The 18322-nt window shown below is 39.6% G+C and overlaps 1 protein-coding gene across 17 annotated transcripts in view; it reads right to left on the reverse strand.

The window, feature by feature from the left end:
* Positions 1-398: 398 nt before the first annotated feature.
* The window catches only part of MBD1 (methyl-CpG binding domain protein 1), a 62846-nt gene continuing 44922 nt past the window's right edge, over positions 399-18322 (reverse strand). For all 17 annotated transcript variants that reach the window (XM_055559533.1, XM_055559535.1, XM_055559530.1 and 14 more), the window contains 3 exons: positions 9184-9400; positions 6985-7087; positions 399-2400 (listed from right to left, as the gene is read on the reverse strand). In XM_055559533.1, the coding sequence (XP_055415508.1) occupies positions 2172-2400; positions 6985-7087; positions 9184-9400 (549 nt within the window). In that variant the 3' untranslated portion in view covers positions 399-2171. The remainder of the gene's footprint in view (positions 2401-6984; positions 7088-9183; positions 9401-18322) is intronic.

Raw genomic sequence — 18322 nt, forward strand, 5'->3', positions numbered from 1 at the left:
ATTAAAAAAAAAATGACAAGTGGCATTTATCCCAGATATGCAAGGTTAGTTAATATCTGAAAATAAATTAATGTAATATACCATATTAATAGAACAAAGAACAAAGATCACATGTTCAATTTAACAGGCACAGAAAAAGGGATTTGCTAAAATCCAATACCTCTTTATATAGAAACTCTCAATAAAATAGGAAGAGAAGGGAATAACTTCATCCTGGTAAAGAGAATCTAAGAAAGACCTACAGATAACATAATACTCACTGGTGAAGAAATGAATTGAGTGTTTTCCATTTAAACTGGGAACAAGTCAAGAATGTCTATTCTCTCCACTTCTATTCAATATCATACTTGATATTGCACTAACTGGTGCAGTAAGGCAAGAAAAAGAAACAACAGGTATCCAGACTGGAAAAAAATAAAGTCTTTATTTTCAAATGCCATGATCCTGAATGTAGAAAATCCGATAGAATCTAAAACAAACAAAACACAAAAAACAAACTACTAGAATTAACGAGTAAATTTAGAAAGGTCACAGGATACTAGCTCAATGTACAAAAATCAATTATATTGCTACACGTTAATAATGAATAATCCAAAACTGAAATTAAGAAAACAATTCTGTTCACAGCAGCATTACAGAGCGAGACTTAGGAACAAACTTAACAAGAGAAGCACAGGCCTGCGCACTGAAAACTATAAAACGCTGCTTAAAAAACTAAAGAAGACCTAAGTGAACGACGAGGTTGACCTTCTTCATGGGTTGGAAAGCTCATTATTGCTCAGATGGGAGTTCTCCCCAAACTGATCTATAGAGTAAATGCCATCTCTATCGAAATCTCAGTAGGCATCTTTGTAGAAACTGACAAAATGATCCTAACAATTATATGGATATTTAAAGAATCTACAATAGACAAAAACTGGGGGAAAAAAAGAACAATTTGGACGCTACACTAGCAATTTCAAGCCTTATTTAAGGCTACAAAACTTACCACAGTGTCGTGTTGGTATGAGGACAGACAAATAAATAAATGGAACAGAGTAGTGTGTCTGGAAATACACCCTTATAATAATGGTCAGCTTATTTTCAACAAAACTTAAGGATAGTTCTCTTTTTTTCCTTTTTTTTTTTTTTTTTCCTGGCCAAGACTCCTACTTTTGGATTAGAGATTAACTTTCAAGGGGGCTTGAAAGGATCCAGAGGAGGTAGACTCCCAGAGCTGAGGTAAGAGTGATGAATGGGTAGAAAGGTTAAAGAAAAAAACCTCTCAGAAATTCCAGCAAACAATTTGCTTAAAGACATTTTTAAACTATCAGGGAATATATCAATTGGCCCTGAAAACATTTCCCTAAAAGTCTACAACTCTAAAAATTGCTTTTGCAAATATGGTACTTGGAAGTAAAAGTATATAAATGTCAATCCCCTTTGACCCAGAAACCCCACACCTGGGAATTGATTGAATCTAAGGAAATAATTCAAATGAATGTTGTTATTGAATAATTTGCTATAGGGACAAATTTGAAACAAACTCAAAGTCCATTGTTTAATAAATCATAATACACTAACCCAGTAGACTATCATGCATCCATTTGTAAATATGGTAGGTGAAGGAACATGGCAGTGTGTTTACAAAACAAAAATGAGTATCCATATAACAAAGCCTGGGAGGGAACTCAGAGAAGTGAAAATAATGATAATGCTGAGCGTTAGGAATATGACCATTGTTGACTTCTTTCTACCTTGGTTTTTTTTTAACCAGTAAATGAACATATTTTTTATATAGTGCCCAAGATTCAGGGTGGAAGGGGACTACACAAGGGCATAAACACAGAGGGAGAGAACTATGTCTACAGGAGAGAAGAGAATGGAAGCAAGAGGAAATGGGCATATGGGCAGACGGATGAAAGAAAGTGAAGCTACTAATAAATGAACAAGAAAGGGAGGCGTGGAGGTAAGTCAGGACTACTAACTGTGTGGGTCATTCATCATCACAGGAAGTGGATCATTTCTTGACAGTCTACGAAAGCAGCAGTTTAATTTGAAAGAAGAAAATTTCCTGGCATATAATTATGGAAACTCAGAGAATAAAAGAACAATTTATCCATGAGTTAAAAGAGACATACTGTATTTTAAAATAGAAAAGACTGAGGAAAAATAGGTTGGTGCTTATGCAACTATGGCGGAAGCTTAGTAGAACATGCCCTTCGCATGGGATGGATGTTTCGGGGCACCACTTGGTGGGTGGACAGGATCTCCTGGATCTTGTCCTGGAAGCTCTTTTCTGCTGCTATCCCCGCTTCAAACTCTCGGCGCTCCTCTTCCTTTTCTGCTTCCCGGGCCTGCTGCTGGGAGCATATCTGCATCTGAAGTTGCTTCCTGTACTCCTGGGCTAAACTGCAGCGTCTAACATGTTAGAAATATCAAAGTATATAAAATTATCAAAGTAAGCATTTGGATTTATATAGGGCATTACAATTAAAATGTGATTTTCGAAGTCAAATAAAGTTACCATTAAAATCAGGGTGAGTGGGGAAGAAAGATGAAAAATTCAATACTGTGTTTATTGTACAATAATAATTATGACAAGTCTTAGAACAAATGATTGATTTTAGTGAGGGAATGTCTCTTCCCCATTCAAAAGATTTACTGCTACATGGAGAGAGCCCTTGGCCTCTCTACATCACCCCCCGACTCCCCTCCAAGAAGTGACACCTATTGGTAAAATGGAACAGGCTGCTCTGCCTGTTTCTTTTCTGCTTTCTATCAAAAGGGGGCATATTCTCCTTGCAGCGGGGCTTCCAGTGGTCTGGTACTGCTGGCAACTGGATTGGTAAGTCCACCTCATTCTGTTTAGTATTAACTAGATGATTTCCTCTATATGTAAACTACATTTAAAATTTTATAGTGATTTTTTTCCCTTGTGGTAAAAGACATGTAATTTACCATCTTAACCATTTCTAAGTGAACAGCTCAGTAGTGTTAAGTATATTCACATTATTGTGAAACAGATCTCCAGGACTTTTTCATCTTGCAGATCTGAAACTTTATACCTATTAAACAACTCTTTCCTTGAGCCTTCCCCCCGGCCTTCGGTAACCACCATTCTACTTCTTATCTTTATGAATTTGACTATTCTAGGTACCTCAAGTAAGTAAAATCATACAGCATTTGTCTTTTTGTGACCAGCTGATTTCACTTAGCATGCCCTCAAGGCTCATCCATGCTGCGGCATCTGAGAGGATTTCCTCCCTTTTTTAAGTCTGAATCATATTCCACTGCATGTACCTACCACACTTTGTTTATCCATTCATCTGTTAATGGACATCTGGGTTATTTCCACCTCTTGGCTATTATGAATAGTGGTGCTATGAACATGAATATGCAAACAACTCTTTAAGGTCCTGCTTTCATTTATTTTGGATAGATACCCAGAAGTAAGATCGCTAGATCATATTTTTTTGGGCTCCAAAATCACTGCAGATGGTGACTGCAGCCATGAAATTAAAAGACGCTTTCTCCTTGGAAGAAAAGTTATGACCAACCTAGATAGCATATTCAAAAGCAGAGACATTACTTTGCCAACAAAGGTCCGTCTAGTCAAGGCTATGGTTTTTCCAGTGGTCATGTATGGATGCGAGAGTTGGACTGTGAAAAGGCTGAGCACTGAAGAATTGATGCTTTTGAACTGTGGTGTTGGAGAAGACTCTTGAGAGTCCCTTGCACTGCAAGGAGATCCAACCAGTTCTGAAAGAGATCAGCCCTGGGATTTCTTTGGAAGGACTGATGCTAAAGCTGAAACTCCAGGACTTTGGCCACCTCATGCGAAGAGTTGACTCATTGGAAAAGACTCTGATGCTGGGAGAGATTGAGGGCAGGAGGAGAAGGAGACGACAGAGGATGAGATCGCTGGATGGCATCACTGACTCGATGGACGTGAGTCTGAGTGAACTCCGGGAGTTGGTGATGGACAGGGAGGCCTGACGTGCTGCGATTCATGGGGTCGCAAAGAGTCGGACATGACTGAGCAACTGAACTGAACTAAACTGATGGTAGTTCTAGTTTTAATTTTTTGAGGAAATTTCACATTGCTTTCCACAGCAGTTTCATCATTTTATAATCTGTAAACCATATTATTAATACCAAATTTTGTCAGAAGTAAAGATTACAGTACGCCTGTGCCTCTGTGGCAGATTCTATTTTCCAGAGATGGCCACAGTGCTATCCTGCCTACCGTACATTCTTCTGCAATGTGAACCTCTACCCCCCCACCAAGAAGTGGAGCATTTCTCCACTCCATTGAAGGCAGATGGGCCCTGTGTGACAGAAGTGGTGTTAAACCAGCCCTAAGCATAGTCCTTAACTGGCCTGGCAGCTTCCTTGTTCTGTCTCTTGGAATGCTTGCTATTGGTACTCTTCCTCTCAGAATGAGACACCAGTCTGTGAGAAGCCCAGATGCATGAGAGGGCATGTGTAGGTATTCTGGCTAATACCAACTGAGATCTCCAGGCACAGTCAGCACACACTGCCAGCTGTAAGGATGGGTATCCTAAGTGTCCATTCTAGCTGAGCCTTCAGATGAATGTAGCCCCAACCAGAACTGGCTTGAACCACATGAGAGATGCCAAGCAAGAACCACCCAGCTGAGTCTTATCAATAGCAGAAACACGAGACATCATCAAAACTCACTTTAATCCACAAATTTGGGGGTGTTTTGTTACACGCCAATAGGTAATTGTAGTAATTATAATACTTTCTGCTCACTCTTTATTTTTCTTAGTTGATTCAGAAGTTGGGTAGGGAAGAGAGCTGCTATTTAAGTTCCTCTCACATCTCCAACCAAAGGCTTTTCAAAAGTGAGCAGGAATGACCTCCAGAGCAGAACAAGGAGCAGGAAGCCAGATGCTGCTGTTAGTGCCCCTATACTGACAACAGGCTCCCGTATATGAACCACACTCTTTATTGAAAGAAGAGAGCTTATTTCTATGCACCAGATGTGGGTAAGCCAGGGAGCAGGCCCCAGGGACAGGGAAGCTGACCAGCAATTAGAGGAGCCAGGCCCGCTTTCTCCACTGTACTGGTTACCTGAATTGCGTGTCATGACCATCAGTGGGAAGAGACTGATATGATTCGAGAGAGGCTGCAAGGAGGCATTGACCAATTTCCCTCACCTGAGCCTGATCATGGTGATCAGAGGAATACCTGAGGGAAGTGCTATAACTCAGAGTACCCAGAGCATTTTAGTTTCCCAGCCCAGTGAGGCTACAAAAATCTTCCTGGGACATTTACATGGAATCATACCCCCATAAGCCATTTCTGTTTATCTAATTAGGTCACATATATTTCAGGATTTATTTCATGAGGAAAAAAATCTTATTTCATTACAATTTAGGGTTGTTGCCTATTTTACAAAAATTGTGTCTAATATATTTTAAGATGTTTGTCCAGTTTAACACTTAATGTCTGTAATCAGAATCTATATACTGGCAATAGAGTTGAATTTTACTAAAATGGTTGGTGCTTATTTTTTTTTCTTTTGAACTGGGTGTTTATTTTTTATATGAAGTTTTATAAACCAAATTGAACTTTTGGGACAAATGGTCTAAAGGTTGGGGTGGCCAAAAGATTCATTTTTTTCCTTAAGATGGCTCTAGTAGCACTCAGTTATCTCTAACTTCGTTCAAAACAATTTTGTTAGATTGCATTGTGATGGTTTTCATATCAGTGTGCATTAAAAAAATTGTCAAAATCGGTGAATTTTTGTGTAGCCATTTTAATATTGAAGATGGAAGAAAAAAGCAATATTTTTGGCATATTATGTTTCATTACTCTGAGAAAGGTAAAAACACAACTGAAATGTAAAAAAGATTTGTGCAGTGTATGGAGAGGGTGCTGTGATTGATAGAATGCATCAAGAGTGGTTTGTTAAGTTTTGTGCTGGAGATTTCTCTCTAGATGGTGATCTACAGTCAGGCAGACCAGTTGAAGTTGACAGCAATCAAACTGAGACATTGAGAACAATCAATGTTATACCAATCAACATTACACCACGAGATAGCTGACATACTCCAAATATCCAAATCAAGTGCTGAAAATGATTTGCACCAGCTTGGCTATATTAATCACTTTGATGTTTTGCTTAATATAAGCAAAAAAAAAAAACAAAAAACAAAAAAACACCTCTTTGACTGTATTTCTGTATGTGATTCTTTAATGTACAAAAACATTTTGTTTTTAAAACAAATTGTGACAGGTGATGAAAAGTGTTCCATACAATATTATGGAATGGAACAGATCATGGGGCAGGCAAAATGAACCACCACCAACACCAAAGGCTGGTCTTCATCCAAAGAAAAATGATGTTGTGTATGTGGTGGGATTGGAAGGGAGTCCTCTGAGTTCCTCCTGGAAAACCCAATGATTAATTCCCACAAGTACTGCTCCCAGTTAGATTAACTGAAAACAGCACTCGACCAAAAGTACCTGGAATTATGTGTTTTCTGTTGAAAACACATAATCTTCCGTCAGGATAATACAAGACTGCATGTTTCTTTGATGACCAGGCAACAGTGGCTACACCTTGGCTGGGAAGTTCTGACTCATCCACCATATTCACCAGACTCTGTACCTTCAGTTTTCCCTTTATTTCAGTCTCTACAAAATTCTCTCAGTGTAAAAGATTTCAATTCCTGGAAGACTGTAAAAGTCACCTGGAACAGTTCTTTGCTCAAAAAGATAAAAAGTTTTGGGAAGATGGAATTATGAAGTTGCCTAAAAAATGGCAGTGGATATGTAGTTCAATAAAGTTCTTAGTGAAAATTAAAAATGTGTCTTTTATTTTTACTTTAAAACTAAAGGAACTTTTTGGCCGACCCAAAAATACTGATGTAAAATAATATTAATAATACACAAATTATGGCACATCATCCTTTATGCTAAAAATCTCCCTTTTTTAGGTAGTTAATAATTATGAAGAAAACAAAGCCATACCTTGTAAAATTCTCCCTCTCTTCACAGTTAAGCTCTTTAAGACCTTCATTTATACGTTCCTGTTCCATAGTACGTTCTTCCTGTTCTTTGGCTTTCCGTTGCACTAAGAAAGACAAAAGTAATTTTTGCTAAATGACTTTTTTCATAAAAGACTTGCCAGCATCATCTGGGCATCAATGCCATATTGTCTTTAGAAAGGCAGAGCTTGGAACCACCGGATCGGATCTTAGTTCAATAAGGTAGAAGTAGTCATCCCCATTGGGGTTTCCCAGGTGGCATAGTGGTAAAGAACCTGTCTGCCAATGAAGGAGACACAAGAGACATGGGTTCAATCTCTGGGAAGATCATCAGGAGTAGGAAATGGCAACCCTCTCCAGTATTCTTGCCTGGAAAATTCCATGGACAGAGAAGCCTAGCAGGACACAGTCCATGGGGTCTCAAAGAGTCAGACATGACTGAATGACTGAGCACACAAGGTCGTCTCCATTAAGGACAGAACAGGCCTTAGGTTCCTATGTGCTATAATCTACAGAGATTTTCTCTTAATTATTTGCTATTGAAGTCTATGAACAGCCTTTTGCATTGCGGATTACCATTGTAAGACTACGTCTTACCTTTCTCTTCTTGAGGACAAACAGTTCTGTTGCCATTCATGTTAATAGGAGAGTTTCTATGTTACAAAAAAACTATTGGAAAAGCAGTATATAAGGCTTTTATAAACTAAATAAGGAAAATCTAACCAATCCAGTAGAAAAAGATTGACAAAGAAAACAGAGTTCACAAAGGAATAAATACAACCATGCAATATACATCTGAAATGCATTTATCTTTGGCCTCCAAATCCATTTACAGGAATTTATCTTAATTATATATGAGCCAAAAAAACTATGTACAGAGATTGTCACCCACAATGCTACAACAGCAAGAAAAATTTCAGAACAAGTTGAAGGTGCATTGGTTGTGTTTAGGTAAAATAAATTATGGTCCATTTTTATCATGGCTTTCTAGCCAGCATTACAGATTTTAAAATTGAAGAAAAATGACCTGGAAAAATGTTTATGATAAGTGGGAAATGCAGGCTGTAAAACAATATATACAACAAGATACTAATTTGTGAGAGGAAATTACATACATAGTAAAAATACTGGAAGGAAATGCAGGAAGTTGTGAACAATAGCCATTCCTGGGTGGTGGAATTATGGTCGATTTTTACTTCCTCGTTTATAAGTGGTTCCAAATACTTAAATTTTCCATGTTTTCTCAATGTATGCCAAAACATTTATCATGGTGGAATACAGAAATCTCTTCAGTGTAGAAGCTTTCTTCTCATTTCTTAAAACTCAATCTAACACTGGCTTAACAATTTTCAACTGATACTATAATTCCTGGAGTGGAGAATTAATCAATGGAACCAAGATGAGCTTTCTCTTACAAATATAACTAGTGTGAGGTCCAGTGCTATCCTACTAGTAAATGTGTCCATCTGGACACAGAACGGTGGAAATCTTCTCAGTGATTATTTCCTTTTGTGACCAGGCACTGTTTGAGGGAATTCAGTGGTGTCCTAAGACAGAGATGTGAGCAAGAAATGATGAGAATCCCAGAAAGAAAATTCTTTTATGAATAGGGGAAAGAAGGTTTATCATGAATAGGGAAACAGAGGGGGCCTCTCACGGAATGTGACATTTGAGCTGGGCTTGAAGTATGTCCAGGATTTCTCAAGATCAAAAGCATCATAGGGAGAGAAAATGACCCAAGCAAAAGGCATGCAGGTGCAGGCGTATGGAGACACCAGCAGAAAGATATTTAAGTGTTCAATTAGGCAAGGTCCACAAAGCAGGGATCCTGCCTTAATCCCTCTTACATGCCTCATGGTATTTCATATATGTGATGTGACGATGTGAAGTCGCTCAGTCGTGTCCGACTCTTTGCGACCCCATGGACTGTAGCCTACCAGGCTCCTCCACCCATGGGATGTTCCAGGCAAGAATACTGGAGTGGGTTGCCATTTCCTTCTCCAGGAGATCTTCACGATCCAGGGATTAAACCCATGTCTCCCGCATTGTAGGCAGACGCTTTACCGTCTGAGCCACCAGGGAAGTCACTATTTCATACATAGTATCTATTTAATAAATACTGAGGTTGCTACTTAAATTGAATTAGGCCCAAGTATAATATAATTGTAATTCATTTCCTTACACTTTTCTTGAACTTGAAGTTTTCTTGTACACATGACCTCATTCAGAAGTTGTTTTCTTGCCTCCTTTTCAAGTCTCAGCTCCTTGTCCTTCTCAGCAAACTTCTTTTCCTTCTCTTTCTCTAACATTCTATCCAATTCTTTCTCCTGAGCTTTTTCTTCCTCATGCCGCTGTGCCAAGTATTGATAATATATCTTCTGTTCTCTCCTCATATCCTCCTATATAAAATAAAAATTACCTCATGTTGTTAAAACTTTTAGGTGTGATAATACTAGGGAGCATAAGTTTTAAAATCTTTTAGAACCATAATTTCTTAGAATTACATACCAAAACATCGACAGATGATGTATTATTTTCAGGGTTTACTTTTAAGTATTCAATACTTTAAAGTATTTACTTAAAAGTAAACCCTAAAAATAATGCATCATCTCAGGAAGATCTCCTGGAGAAGGAAATGGCAATCCACTCCAGTATTCTTGCCTGGAAAATACCATGGAAGGAGGAGCCTGATAGGCTACCGTCCATGGGGTCACAAAGAGTCGGACACGATTGAGCAACTTCACTTTCACTTTTTAAAAATATTCAAGATGACTGTGAGGAATGGGTGGGAGGGATGGATGAAACAGGAATGGCCATTGGCTGCTGGTCGTTGAAGCTAGGTAATGGAATCATGGGGATTCATTGTACTAGTTTTGCATCTGTTTGAAATATTTTATAACACATTTTGAATAGTTCAAATAGTAATAATGCAAACACTTTCTCAAAGTGTTCCTCAAAGAAGTTCCCAAATAATTTTCAATTATACAACTTTATTTTCATTTATTTAAATTTAGGTAGATAAAGTGTTAGCCTGACAAACAAAATATGTCACTATTATTATAGCACTGTCTCTGACTAGAAAATGATACTTTGTATCAGCAAATCTCAATCTTAGCTACACTTTGGAATCACTTAGAGAGCTTTAAAAAGTACTAAGGGCTAAGTCTCACACCTAGGGATTCCTTTCCAATGGACAGCTTTTAAGTTCCCTAGGTGATTTGAATGTGCAGCTCAGGTCCCAGACTGGCTTTATAACACAGTCATTTTCAGGTGGCTTCTGTCTTTCATGGTAGTATATTTGTGTCATTATCCAATCTCTGATATGATCTCTTTTGAGAATATCATAGATCTGAGGTAGAACTCTCAGAACCTAGCAAGGTCTGAGAGTGTAGCTGCACCCTCAGAATGGCTTGTATACATAAGTTTCATACTTTTGGGAATAATTTAACAAAAAGTACAAACCTTATACTCTGAAAACTAAGAAGCATTGCTGATTAAAGAAGACCTAAATAAATGGAAAGACATCCTATGTTCATGGGTCAAAAGACAATATCGTTAAAATGGCAACTGTTCCCAAACTGGTCTATAAATTCAAAATATTTCCTTTAGAAATCCCAATTTATTTCTTTGCAGAAATCAACAAACTGATCCTAAATTCATATGGAAATACAAGGGAACCAGAACAGCCAAAACAACTTGAAAAAGAAGAACAAAGTTGGAAAATTCACATTTCCTGATTTCGAACTTACTACAAAGCTATAGTCATTGAGCCATACTGATTAATGAAATAGAAGTAAGAGTCCAAAATAAATTCTCACGTTTACTGTCAATTGATTTTTGACAAGAGTTCCAAGACAATTCAAAAGAGGAAAAATTCTCTCTTCAACAAATGGTGCTGGGAAAATTGGGTATCTACATGCCAAAGAATGAAGTTGGGCCTCTACCTCATACCACATGCAAAAGTTAACTCAAAATGGATCAAAGGCCTAAATGTAAGAGCTAAAACTAAGATTTTAAGAACAAAACACAGGACATCTTCAAGACCTTGAGTGTAAGAAAAGTGTTTGATTAGACATGACACTAAAAGCGCAAGCAACAACAGGAAATACAGATAAATTTTACTTCATCAAAATTTAAAACTTTTTTACTTCAGGGCACACCCACAGAATGAGAAAAATATTTACAGATGACTTATGCCTAAGTCACTCCAGTATCCTTGCCTGGAAAATCCCATGGACAGAGGAGCCTGGTGGGCTGCAGTCCACGGGGTCGCAAAGAGTTGGGCATGACTGAGCGACTAACACTAACACTACGTGATAAAGGATTTGTATCTAGGACATATAAAGAACTCCTACAACTCAATAATAAAAAGACAACCCAATTAAAAACTGGGCAAATAATCTGAATAGACTTCTTAAGACGTCAGCAACCTTTAGATAGATTAGTCCATGGAAGATATAGAAATGGCCAACATGCACAGAAAAAGAGGCTCAACATCATTAGTCATTAGAGAAATGCAAATGAAAACCACAGTGACATATCACTTCAGACAAACTGGGATGGTTAAAGTAAAAAAGACAGACATCAACAAATGTTAACAAGCATGTGGGAAAATCAGAACTCTTGTAAGTGTATGAGAATGTAAAACAGTGAAGCCGCTTTGGAAAACAATCTGGAGATTATTGATAGGTTTAAACATAGAGTCAGTAATTCTACTCCTTGGTATATGCCCAAGAGAAACAAAAATATATGTCCAAACAGAAATTCACATATGAATGCTCATATTAACATTATTCAAAATAGCAACAATGTAGACACAAATCAAATGTCCATCAAGGACAAACATATAAACAAAATATGGTATATCCATACAATGAGATATTATTCAGTTATATAAAGTCATGAAGTACTCATATAGTCTACAACATGGATAAACCTTAAAAACATTATGGATGTGAGAGTTGGACTATAAAGAAAGCTGAACACTGAAGAATTGATGCTTTTGAACTGTGGTGTTGGAGAAGACTCTTGAGAGTCCCTTGGACAGCAAGGAGATCAAACCAGTCAACCCTAAAGGAAATTAGTCCTGAATATTCACTGGAAGGACTGATGCCGAAGCTGAAACTCCAATACTTTGGCCACCTGATGCAAAGAACTGACTCATTAGAAAAGGCCCTGATGCTGGGAAAGATTGAAGGCAGGAAACGTGGCGTGCTGTAGTCCACGGGGCTGCAAAGAGTCAGACATGACTGAGCAACGGAACTGAAGTGAAAGAACCCAGTCAAAAGATCCCATAATATATAATTTCATTCATATGAAAGTCCAGAATAGGAAATCAATAGAGATAGGAAGCCTATTAGTAGTTGCTCTGGTCTAGGGGTGAAGAGGAAGAGAGAAAGTGGGATAACAGAAAAAGTTCTAAGATCAACTGTGGTGATGGTGGCACTAAACCCATTGAAATGTCCATTTTCGATGGATGCATTGTCTGTTTATGAATGGTACCTTAATGAAGCTGTTAAATAAGACGATTCAATTGAGAACAAAAAGCTGAACAACAAAAATAGTAAGAAAGAAAGGAACAGAGGAAGGGAGGAAGGAAAAGAAAGAGAGATAATTCAATTAAAAAACTGGGCAAAAGATATCAGAAGATATTTCACTGAAGAGGATGCAAGCAAGCATATTAAAAGTTGGTCAACATCATTAGCTATTATTGAAATGCAAATTGAAAACAAAATGAGGTTGGTTGGAGGCTCAAGTGTGGACAACTCTGAGTTAAAAACTCTAAGGGGACCCAGTGGCCCAGGGGGACCCCACAACTTTTGTGAATTTTACCTCCTGGAGTTCTACGAGCTTCTCACAGTAAATATCTGAGAAAAATCCCTTCATGCGTATGGCAAGGGGAGGGGAAAATATACTATTCTGAAATATACTAGAGCATTCTATTCTTCTTAATGAGGTTTGCCCTCAGGGGAAAGTATTTAACCAAAGCTTAACCTGCTGGGGTTTTATCAGAGCTTCACTGATCTGAGGGATCAAGCCTGAGCAACCTCTAGTCTTCCGTGCAGGAAAAGTGAAATACCACAATCAAGGTTTCCAGTGACTAGTGGTAGTGCTTGTAGTGAAAGTCACTCAGTCGTGTCTGACTCTTGCAACCCCATGGGCTGTAGCCCGCCAGGCTCTTCTGTCCATGGGATTCCCCAGGCAAGAATACTGGAGTGGGTTGCCATTTCCATCTCCAGTCCAGTGACTAGTAAGAGTCCAAATCCAAAGGTACCATCCTAAAGTTACAGAAAGAGAATCCCTTCCCCGTTTAATGGGATTTTTAAGGCTTAGTGCTGAGCTTACCCTCTACCCTTTATTACCACAAAGACTCAAAGCTGGTGGAAAATACTAGATGAGGCCTGACTCCCTCTCTGTAAGATGGGTTTTGTCCAATGAATCTATCACTTCTTTGAATAGAGCAACCCAGATGACCTAGATTTCATCTCCAATCCTGAACAGGCTCCAACTGACCCCCAATCCAGATAATTCTTCCTACAGAGAATCCCCTCAAAGTACAAGGCCATGCTCTTCCACATTTTGCAGGATTCAACCCAGCAGAGGTTCAATAAAGCCACTGAGGCCTTACTGTTAAAATAGAAATGGCACCTTCAGAAAAGGACTAAATCTGAGGTCAAGGGTCTTTCCAAACTACAGGAAAATGTAATTTTCCCCCATGCCCAGCCCTTTGCTCACTGACAGCAAGGTGCAGCTAGTGGCACACTCATGCCAGTCCCTCCAGCAGCTTGGGGAACCCCTTACAATCAATTTCCTGCCATAGAAAGGGAGTTGGTGTTCTTCACCATTGGAAGCACCACCCTTGTAAACATAGGCCATGGCACATCCCTAGTGCGCTCTCGTGGACAGCTCTCGTGGCTCAGCTCAGGTGGCAGAGTGAAGGGCAGTGTGCCTGGATCTATAACAGGCCATAAAAATGAGACTCATAAGGGCACACATTTTTACTCACATCCGGGAGGTAGCCAAAGGATTCACAGTCTAGTCTGGGCAATGGCCAAAGGATAACTTCATGATTTGGGGAAAGTACATATGGGATGCCTCCATTTGGGAAGAAATAGCCAACTCACGCATGTCAGTTATGATCACTCAGGTCACTACACACACATACGCACAACAGCAAACACCAGAAGCTTACAGTAACATGACAGACTCATGACAGACTCATCCAAATTACATCCCTGGACACAAAGTATCAAGAACAACCCTGGACATAACTATTCCTCAGTGCCATACCCACTAACAGAGTGGACCCATATTATATAAGGCCACGGGGGAATGATAGCACTTACTGGCATCCAGGTGTAGCATGCCCTTTATCCCAGCTCTAACCAAAGTGGTGGTAGATAATTGCTTCCTTTGGTGGAAATATCCTTGGTGGAGACATATGCCCCAGATGACAGACTATTCCAGATGGCATCTTGATTTTATCAGGCTGCTGCTGCCCTTCACAAGATCTAATAGGTATGTAGCACCATCATCCATACCTTCACTGAAGGCCTGCTGACTACTTTGCATTATGTAATCTCCTTCTTAATCAAGTATGTGCTCATCCCCTGTGACACACCAATGGAGATTCAGATCCAAGTACCCACCTTACCTCCCAGGTTGTTCTGTCATGGGCTCTAGCACATGGAATCTTGTGGAATTCTACTTAGGTTCAGCCTCAAGAGGCTAGACTCACAAAAATGCACAATGGCCTCAGTTCAGTTCAGTTTGCTCGCTCAGTTGTGTCCAACTCTCTGTGACCCCATGAACTGCAGCACACCAGGCCTCCCTGCCCATCACCAACTCCTGGAGTTTACCCAAACTCATATCCATTGAGTCAGTGATGCCATCTAACCATCTCATCCTCTGTCGTCCCCTTCTCCTCCTGCCTTCAATCTTTCCCAACATGAGGGTCTTTTCAAATGAGTCAGCTCTTCGCATCAGTGGCCACAAGGGCCTAATCAAAGACATATTCCTCAAGCTTTTATACAGTTATATATTGTGCCCCAAACGGACAGAAATTTGGCTCCAGGCTGTGCTGCTGCTGCTGCTAAGTCACTTCAGTCGTGTCCGACTATGTGCAAACCCAGAGACGGCAGCGTACCAGGCTCCCCTGTCCCTGGGATTCTCCAGGCAAGAATACTGGAGTGGGTTGCCATTTCCTTCTCCAATGCATGAAAGTGAAAAGCGAAAGTGAAGTCACTCAGTCATGTCCAACTCTTCTCGACCCCACGGACTGTAGCCTACCAGGCTCCTCTGTCCATGGGATTTACCAAGCAAGAGTACTGGAATGGGGTGCCATTGCCTTCTCCAATATGTACTTACCAGTCATCTCCAAAGACTTCCCTGTTAGTACTGAAAGAAAACCCCCACTCCTTTGACATTAGAGAGGATGGCATTCACATCCATTCAGCAGATGAGTACTCCCTTTACCATTTTGATTATTCAATGTCTCTCTGTCTTCCACATGCTGGTGGTCCAGTCAAGGGTGGGTTGTGCATGCAATATGATTGAAAGCCTAAGAGGACAAACTCCTGCCAAACTGCTTAGAATCATTTTACAGATTTTATTGACCCAGAAGATGACTAGGGCCACTGGCTATGCCTCACTATTCAGGTTATAAAAGACTAATTAAAAATTCATCACAAGTTTTGCGAGAGATTGAAAGTATAGCTCCAAGACCCCCTAGCTGAACTGTGTGGATCTCAGAGTGTGGAAAAGTGGCCCTCAACCTAGTGGTTGCCAACCACAATAGGATATGAAATCCAAAAAGGACCCTGGGATCTAGCTGGCTCTATCAGCAGGGCTGGGCCCCTACCTGACATTAGATGAAGAGATAAACGACCTCTTGCTCCAAAGCAACTATCTCCTACCTTTGGCCAGTATCCAAATTGCTGGCCCAAAGAAGACCCCTTTGCATGTACATAAAAATATTTTAGTCTGTTTGTGTCTCTAGGTCTGAAGAGGGTCTCTTGTTGGCAGCAATGAGTCTTGTTTTTATATACATTCAGCCAGTCTGTGTCTTTTGGTTGGAGCATTTATTTTTTTTTTTTTTTTTTACAGAATGGGCCTTGAGCCTTTATTTTTTTATTTATTTTTTTTTTAATTTTATTTTATTTTTAAACTTTACATAACTGTATTAGATTTGCCAAATATCAAAATGAATCCGCCACAGGTTTACATGTGTTCCCCATCCTGAACCCTCCTCCCTCCTCCCTCCCCATTCCATCCCTCTGGGTCGTCCCAGTGCACCAGCCCCAAGCATCCAGTATCGTGCATCGAACCTGGACTGGCAACTCATTTCATACATGATATTTTACATGTTTCAATGCCATTCTCCCAAATCTTCCCACCCTCTCCCTCTCCCACAGTGTCCATAAGACTGTTCTATACATCAGTGTCTCTTTTGCTGTCTCGTACACAGGGTTATTGTTACCATCTTTCTAAATTCCATATATATGCGTTAGTATACTGTATTGGTGTTTTTCTTTCTGGCTTACTTCACTCTGTATAATAGGCTCCAGTTTCATCCACCTCATTAGAACTGATTCAAATGTATTCTTTTTAATGGCTGAATAATACTCCATTGTGTATATGTACCACAGCTTTCTTATCCATTCATCTGCTGATGGACATCTAGGTTGCTTCCATGTCCTGGCTATTATAAACAGTGCTGCGATGAACATTGGGGTACTCGTGTCTCTTTCCCTTCTGGTTTTCTCAGTGTGTATGCCCAGCAGTGGGATTGCTGGATCATAAGGCATGTCTATTTCCAGTTTTTTAAGGAATCTCCACACTGTTCTCCATAGTGGCTGTACTAGTTTGCATTCCCACCAACAGTGTAAGAGGGTTCCCTTTTCTCCACACCCTCTCCAGCATTTATTGCTTGTAGACTTTTGGATCGCAGCCATTCTGACTGGTGTGAAATGGTACCTCATAGTGGTTTTGATTTGCATTTCTCTGATAATGAGTGATGTTGAGCATCTTTTCATGTGTTTGTTAGCCATCTGTATGTCTTCTTTGGAGAAATGTCTATTTAGTTCTTTGGCCCATTTTTTGATTGGGTCATTTATTTTTCTGGAGTTGAGCTGTAGGAGTTGCTTGTATATTCTGGAGATTAGTTGTTTGTCAGTTGCTTCATTTAATCTATTTACATTTAAGGCCATTATCAATATATGTGTTTCTATTGCCATTTTCTTAATTGTTCTGGCTTTGTTTTTGTAGGTCTTTATTCCCTTCATCTTTTGTTCTCTTATGTTTCCTGCATAGAGAATCCCTTCAGAATTTGAGGTAAAGCTGGTTTGGTGGTGCTGAATTCTCTTAGCTTGTGTAGTCTGTAAAGTTTTTGATTTCTCTGTCAAAGCTGAATAAGAGCCTTGCTGGGTAGAGTATTCCTCGTTGTAGGTTTATCCCTTTCATTACTTTAAATATATCATGCCACTCCCTCCTGCAGAGTTTCTGCTGAAAAAACAGCTGACAACCTTATGAGAATTCCCTTGCATGTTATTTGTTGCTTTCCTCTTGTTGTTTTTAATATTTTTTTCTTTGTGTTTGATTTTTGTTAGTTTGATTAACACGTGTCTTAGCGTGGTCCTCCTTGGGTTTACTCTGTATGGGACTCTCTGAACTCCCTGGACTTGGGTTACTATTTCATTTCCCATGTTAAGGAAGTTTTCAACTATGCTGCTGCTGCTAAATCACTTCAGTCGTGTCCAACTCTGTGCGACCCCATAGACGGCAGCCCACCAGGCTCTCCCACCCCTGGGATTCTCCAGGCAAGAACACTGGAGTGGGTTGCCATTTCCTTCTCCAATGCAGGTAAATGAAAAGTGAAAGTGAAGTCGCTCAGTTGTGTTGGACTCTTAGTGACCCCATGGACTGCAGCCTACCAGGCTCCTCCATCCATGGGATTTGCCAGGCAAGAGTACTGGAGTGGGGTGCCACTGTCTTCTATAATCTCTTCAAATATTTTCTCAGGCCCTTTCTCTTCCATCTCTTTCACTTCTTCTGAGATCCCTATAATGTGAATGCTGGTGCATTTAATGTTGTCCCAGGGCTCTCTGAGACTGTCCTCATTTCTTTTCATTCTTTTTTCTTTATTCTGTTCCATGGCAGTGCTTTCCACCATTCTGTCTTCCAGCTCACTTACCTGTTCTTCTGCCTTGGTTATTCTGCTATTGATTCCTTCCAGAGTGTTTTTCATTTCAGTTATTCTATTGTTCATCTCTGTTTGTTCTTTAGTTCTTCTAGGTCTTTGTTAAACATCTCTTGCATCTTCT

The sequence above is a fragment of the Bubalus kerabau genome, chromosome 21, assembly GCF_029407905.1.
Source record: "Bubalus kerabau isolate K-KA32 ecotype Philippines breed swamp buffalo chromosome 21, PCC_UOA_SB_1v2, whole genome shotgun sequence".
Taxonomy (NCBI): domain Eukaryota; kingdom Metazoa; phylum Chordata; class Mammalia; order Artiodactyla; family Bovidae; genus Bubalus; species Bubalus kerabau.